Source organism: Silene latifolia, chromosome Y (genome assembly GCF_048544455.1).
Source record: "Silene latifolia isolate original U9 population chromosome Y, ASM4854445v1, whole genome shotgun sequence".
Taxonomy (NCBI): Eukaryota; Viridiplantae; Streptophyta; class Magnoliopsida; order Caryophyllales; family Caryophyllaceae; genus Silene; species Silene latifolia.
Window position 1 is genome coordinate 173,447,686 of NC_133538.1, and position 7,492 is coordinate 173,455,177.

Consider the following 7,492-nt stretch of genomic DNA (forward strand, 5'->3'; position numbering starts at 1 on the left):
AGTTATCTTGCAGCTATAACGAATGATGTCGAACCGAGTTCGTTTAAAGAAGCAATCCGTGATCCTCGTTGGAAACAGGCCATGGAGGCTGAAATCGATGCATTGGAAGCCAATCATACATGGACTATCGAGGACTTACCCGCAGATAAAAAGGCGCTTGGTTGTATGTGGGTTTATAAAATAAAACGTAATTCTGATGGGTCTATTGAACGTTTTAAAGCTCGTCTTGTCACCTTTGGTAATCACCAAATCGAAGGAGTTGACTTTGTTGAAACGTTTGCTCCAACTGTTAAAATGGTTACTATTCGAGCCTTTCTTACTATTGCAGCTATCAATAATTGGGAATTGCATCAGATGGACGTTCACAATGCGTTCCTTCATGGAGATTTGGATGAGGAAGTCTATATGAGATTTCCCACTGTTTCGGCAAGGTCTACAAGGCAAGGTTTGTCGTCTTCGTAAATCGTTATATGGCCTTCGTCAGGCTCCCCGTTGTTGGTATGCTAAACTTGCTCAAGCCTTATGTTCTTATGGTTTTTCTTATAGCCCATCCGATCATTCCTTATTTATTTACCGTCAAGGAGACATTGTCATTAACATTCTCGTCTATGTAGATGATTTGGTTATTGCCGGCAATAATGGTGAAGCTATTAATAAATTCAAAGCATACTTGAATCAATGCTTTCGTATGAAAGATTTGGGTAAGCTCAAATATTTTTTGGGACTTGAAGTCGCACGTAATTCTCTTGGGATCTTCTTATGTCAACGTAAATATACTCTTGACTTGCTAGGTGAGACGGGTCTTCTTGGGTCAAAACCAGCCACGGTTCCTATGGACGAAAAACACGCTTTAGAGTCCTCTTTGACTCCGTTATTTTCGATCCGACTAGATACCGTCGTCTTGTGGGCAAGGCGATTTATCTTACCTTGACTCGACCGAGAAATTAGCTATCTTTGTTCACCTCCTATCTCGGTTTATGAAGGCTCCTTCTCGGTGTCACCGACGCCCGTTCTCCGTGTTCTTCGTTATTTAAAGGGGCAACCGGGACAAGGTATTCTTTTACGTGCCAATGCTCCTTTAGAATTGACGACTTCTTGTGATGCCGATCGGGGCAAAAGCCCTACCAACCGTCGCTCTCTTACCGCTTATTACATTTTTCTAGGAGGGTCTCCAATCTCGTGGAAAACAAAACAGCAAGCTATCGTGTCTTTATCGTCTGCTGAATCAGAGTATCGTGCTATGGCTTCTGCGACTTGTGAAATTCTTTGGCTCAAAGGGCTTCTTCGCAGCTTGGGTATTGATCATTCGAAACCAGTTCCGCTGCATTGTGATAGCCAAGCTGCTTTGCATATCGCCAATAATCCCGTCTTTCACGAACGTACGAAACATATTGAAATAGACTGCCACTTCGTCCGTGATGAAATAATCAAGGGCACTCTCGCACCTTCCTATGTTAATACCAAGTGTCAACTTGCCGATATTCTCACAAAGGCTCTTGGACGGTCTCAATTTCATACGATTTTGGCCAAGCTGGGCATTTCGAACCTCCATGCTCCAACTTGAGGGGGGGTGTTAAGCACATTATTTGGTCACAATCTTTGACCAAATAAGTAAATTATTATGTATATATTTTGTTCCTTATTTTGTGTCAATTAGGAACTAATTCTAGCTAGGTTTTCCTGTTTTCTAGCTAGCACATATTGTATATAAACCAAGGTTGACGATATGCAATACACACAATATTTTCCACAAATATTTCTATTTCATCTTCTCTAATTTATTCTACATATACACTAAGAGCTTGCCTTTTTTTGTCTCATACTATAAAATGGGTAACTTCGTGAAACATGATGATACAAATATAGAAGAAAGTTTGTCCTCCCTGCCAATGGGTCTGAGTGTGCAACACTCTTGACCTAATTTTTTGAAAGGAAGTTCATTTCTAGAATGAGAATTTGCATGTGTATTCAGGAATATTATCATAAGACTTAGCAATACTAACTGGTTGAGTGAGCTTTTAACGCTATATATTCGGATGCGCTCTATTACCAGTTCTCATTCATTGCATTTCCTTTGCAGGTGGTGTTTGCAACGATTATCTTCAACACGACCATGCCGACTATGATTCCTCTTTAATTGCAAACTGCACTGTAAGATGTGAGTTAAAGAGAATATAATGATCACTTCTAGTTTCATTGCATAACCCGTTGTGAATATAACTTGCATATCTCTTGGTTTTTGCGAAAGAGATTTTATATGATAATGAGTGAATTAGAGATTTATAGGGAGTTGGGTTACATCGTTTTTTGGGTATGATGGATATTTTTTTAATGAAAATTAATGTGAATTGTGAACTTGTGCCCTTTGTTAATTAGGTATCGTTGGTATGGTTTGTATCCGAGTTTGCAACATATTTATGGTGGAATATGTGTTTTGTTTATGATTTTAGGAAGCTGAACTTGCAAAAGAAAATACGCATTATAGGTTAGACAAGGCCCATTTATTTTCTGTATATTTGAGATATCGAGAAGTATATGAAAGTTCATGATGAGTTGGCTCTCATCCAGAAATGCAGCCATACAGACCAACGGTAATTTTAATGTCTGAGTTTGAGTCAGCTTAGATCGTTAAAAGGACTTAGTTTTTTTCCCATGTTTGTTTAGTTTATTCTCATCAGATCGTAATCTGTAATCTTGAAGTTTCAGTTTTGCATCGACAGCTAAGTGCAATGGTTCCCTTTGCACTTACTTGGCTACAATCCACCAGCAAAGTGCTGCTGTTTGGGGTGGGGCCTCAACCTTTGAACGTTTAACGCGTTATATTCATCCGTAGGTTATTAGTTCTCCAGCTAACATATGTTATATGTTCTGCATGGATGATTAATTAATTTTTTTTTATTTGAAATAAGTTTCCTTTGTTACTGCTAAATGGTGGCATTTGCAAGTTAAACTAATTGAATTTTCTCCTGAAGGGAGATCTATATATTCTTCAACTACTCCGATCGAGCACTATTGACTACTTGAGTATGTCCGGTTGAGGCGTTGAGTTTGTGTTAGGTCATGTAATTTTACTAGATGTTTAGAGAACATTTAGTATAGATTAGCTTAGTAACTAAAACGTTTTTGGATTATTTATACATTGGAATGTATTCGGAACGTTGCTTGGTTGTATGAAATGTAATGTTGTTTTACATGTGATGTATTAGTGGTTGGTTGGATATTTTGTTGCAGGTTTTTAAGTTTTGGTATTTGGATTATCAGTTTTATGGGGAGGTGGAGCCGAAATTTCGGTAGGAAATTTAATATAAAAAAAACATTAATAAATTCGTCGGTTCTTGAATGAAATGACGCAAATGAGGGATACGAATTTTCGCTAAAACAAAATATCAAATGCATCAGTTCTTACTGACGCAAATAACAACTATTTGCGTCGGTTGTACATATTTATTGCGTCAGTTCTATGGATAGAAGTGACGCAAATGATGCTTTTTTGCGTCGGTTTTTAAAACACAACTAACGCAAATGTTGATCTTTTTGCGTCGGTTCCACTACTGACGCATAGCAAATACGACCCCTCGATATACGTCAGTCCAAAACTGATGCAAAAGGCCCTCTACAACTGACGTAATAGGGGTTTTTTCCATTAGTGACACTATAAAAATAACGCGGGAAACTGACGGAAAGTCTGACGGAATAATCAAACCATCAGATATTTAGGGAAACTGACGGAATTGTGACGGAAATTCCGTCAATAACAAAAAAGTGACGGAAATTCCGTCAAAAAACGTCAGAGGTCACTAGCGCGTAAAAAAAAGTAAAGGCTGTTGGAACTTGTGTTCTCCACAAATTAGTGTGATAACATTTATAAATCTCTTATAGGTTCACAAGGGTATACTTCGTATTTAATCAGCTGATTAACGATTACCTAATAACGGTTGGCTTGCTAGAAAGTTTGACGTTATTATCATACTGATGGCGGTGATCAACTGGTCCCTAAAAGTTACACCTAAAGGACGTGTTTGAGAGGTGTGGTTATGGAAATGTAATCACATTGATGCCTTATATGACTAAACAGTTAGTCAATGTGTTGATGAGACGATTATTTAATGCCGATTAAATAATATTAGGTAGACGAATTAATCATCAATTAAGTAAATTGAATATAATAAGTTATATTTAATTAATGTATATAATGTTAGTTTGGACGAATTAATATGTTAATTCGTAATTAAATGTAATCAGTTATATTTAATTAGCAAGTTAAAGTATATATTATACGATATTGTCACAGACCGGCGTTAATAAATCCACTGCAAGCTGTTGTGTGTAGACTTATTAATACGGAATGATATAAATGACAATTTATAAATAATACATTTTATACATGGTCGATCGACTGATATGCCTGTTTCGGATGCATGGGCCGAGATTTTGGAAAAGAAAAAAATCACCCTAATTCACCCTAATACATGATTATAAGGGAGAGGGGAGATTATTTTTCCTAACCTAATTTTCTAACCTATTCTTGCCTCTAATCTAAAACACAAAAAACGAAAAACCCTAAGCAATTTTACAGAAAATTTGGGGATCGATTCTAGCAAAAGAACAAGGGCATATCTCATATCATCTTGGGTGCAACTGATAGGTGAATATCATTGCGATATTGTTCTTAGGCCGTTTTTGCTAGGACCGAAGGTTGATTTCTTTATTCTCTACCTTTTTGTTTATGTAATTTATTTTATGACTAGCATTCATCATTATATATTCGTTATAATTCTTAAAGTTAAAGGGATGCATACAGATAAATCCCACAAGTGGTATCAGAGCCAAGGCCACGAATTTTATTTTGATGATTTTCATAAAATTGGATGTAAACAAAAAAATTGGTCTCGAAAATTAGGGTTTCGGCTGTAAATTTTTTTTGAGCCGTAGCTGATTTCGTTTCACGGTGTGGTCGATCGACCAGTACTCATGGTCGACCGACTGCCTCGACTAGTCAGACGAGATGTTTTCGTTTTTTCGGTTGCTTTGAATTCCATTTTGATTTTTCATATTGTTGTTTTAATCAGTTAAGATAATAATATGATAATTTGTAGATGTTTCGATTTAATAAATCGAGATGTAAATGGAAATCGGTTTTGTCGGATTGATGAATTGTTTTTGCTGTTTTTTTTTTCGCATATAACTTAATTTAACAAAAGTTCAAATCAATTATATGATAATCGGTTTTATCATGATTTAGATATTCTTTTAACAGGTTAAATTTGAATAATCTAGTTTGAACATGTATTTAGATTAAAATTTGAATATGCCAATCTTGTTAATAGCAACTTTAAACAATTGTTCGTTTTTTTCGATCAAAGGATGCGGCTGTTTTAATCTTTTTAGCCGAGACACAAAAATAGGGTTTCTGTTTTTTGTTTCGTTTTTCAGCCGAGAAATGATAAAAAAAAAAAAAAAATTTTTTTGTGTTTCTTTTTTTGTGTTTTTTTTTTTGGGTAACATGTGAGCATTTGTATTTCATATAACAAAAATATTACAATATCATCCAATTTCAACTTCCATCATAAAGACTAAGTACAAAAACTACAACGTATGTGTAATCTACTTAGCCAATCACAGTCATTATCCTTCACCACAGTAGACATTTTGCAAACCAGTCTGTTATGCACTTGCTGTGAGATTCTGGACACCAATGTTTCAGGCCTGCTAAGCTGAAGAGTTAGCCTGCAAATATTTCTCTCATTCCATATCATATAGAACGTAACCAATCTTGCCATTCTGCAAGTCTTCTTTCTTAGTTTCGAGTAGAAATGAGTAGACCCAGTGAAGCAAATATGAAACCTTTCCTCAACACCTGCAATGACCCTAGCACTATAACCACACTCAGCAAAAAGATGGTCATGCGTTTCCTTTCCCACTTCACAGAGAACACATTTATCAGATAAACATATACCCATCCTGTGAAGTTTACCTCTGGTATTAAGAGCCTTTTTCTGAATCAACCAAGCAATAAAAGAATGCTTGGGTAGTAACCAATTATCCCACACATCCTTATACCATAGGACATGGGGGTGTGAACCCTGCATCCAATGGTAACCTGCACTGACAGTGTAACCACCAGGAGAGGCTATCCAGGTATTACCTTGATAACCACCCTCAAGAATACCTCTAACTCTACAAATAATCCTCCAATTCCAGTTGGAATCAGGAGGAGGCTGATAATGCACCCAATCTGTCCCTTTCATATAGACATGGTCTATCCAAAGCACCCACAATCTATCTGCTTTTGTATACAACCAATGAACAAGCTTACCCACACTTGCTACATTCCACACCCCTGCAATCTGAATACCCAGACCACCCTCCTTCATACTGAAACAAACATCATGCCAAGACACCAAGGGAGTTCTGTTATAGTCTGACTCACCACACCACAGAAAGTTCCTACAAATTGCCTCTATTCTTTTGATGACTCCCTTAGGAATCAGAAAAGTAGAAGCCCAGTAATTATGAAGGGTATTGAAAACAGAATTGATTAGCACAAGTCTACCAGCATAGCTTAGCTTCCTTGCCCCAATCCCTCTGACTTTAGAAACAATCTTCTCAATTAACACATTACAATCAGCCTTATTCAATCTACCAGGTTGGATAGGTATACCCAAGTATTTAAAAGGAAGCTTCCCTTCCTGGTAACCAGAAATCTGGATAATGTCAGTCTTCAAACTATCAGTGACTCCACAAAACACTACCTCAGATTTAGAAGCATTAACTGTAAGTCCTGATGCAGCAGAAAATGTAGCCAGAACTCTGAGTATAAGCATAATGGACTGCACATCCCCCTTACTAAACATTAGGAGATCATCAGCAAAGAGCAAGTGAGTAAGTTTCAGACTCTTACAAAGAGGGTGATACCTGAAATACCATTTCCTTGTTGCAAACTCTATAATCCTTGACAAATATTCCATACAAAGGCAGAAAAGAAGTGGTGAGATAGGGTCACCTTGTCTAAGGCCCCTTCTACCTTTGAAATAACCAAACTGTGCCCCCATTGAGATTAAGAGTAAAAGAAGAAGTAGTTACACAAGTCATAATCATCTGTCTGAACTTCTCAGGGAACATAAGAGCACCTAGCATTTGATCTACAAAAGCCCACTCAATAGAATCATAAGCTTTTTGTAAATCTAGCTTAAACATGCATCTTGGAGAGGCATTTCCCCTATGGTAAAGCCTAACTAAGTCCTGGCAAATCAATATATATTCTAGAATGCTCCTGCCTTTGACAAAAGCTCCCTGATTTTTACTTATTATATCAGGTAAAACCAGAGCCAGCCTATTGCAAAGAATTTTGGAGATGGCTTTATATAAAGAACATTACAGCAGGAAATTGGCCTGAAATGCTTGACACTGGTAGGCCTGTCCAGTTTAGGAATTAAGGTAATTATAGTAGCATTCAGCTGAGTCAATAACTTCCCAGTATCAAAAAAATTGA

The 7,492-nt window shown here is 36.9% G+C and overlaps 1 protein-coding gene across 1 annotated transcript; it reads right to left on the reverse strand.

Annotated features, from left to right (window-relative positions):
- Positions 1-5,573: 5,573 nt before the first annotated feature.
- LOC141629449 (uncharacterized) lies at positions 5,574-7,052 on the reverse strand. The gene has a single exon (XM_074442451.1). The coding sequence runs from the start codon at positions 7,050-7,052 to the stop codon at positions 5,574-5,576; it is 1,479 nt and encodes a 492-aa protein (XP_074298552.1).
- Between the last annotated feature and the right edge of the window lie 440 nt (positions 7,053-7,492).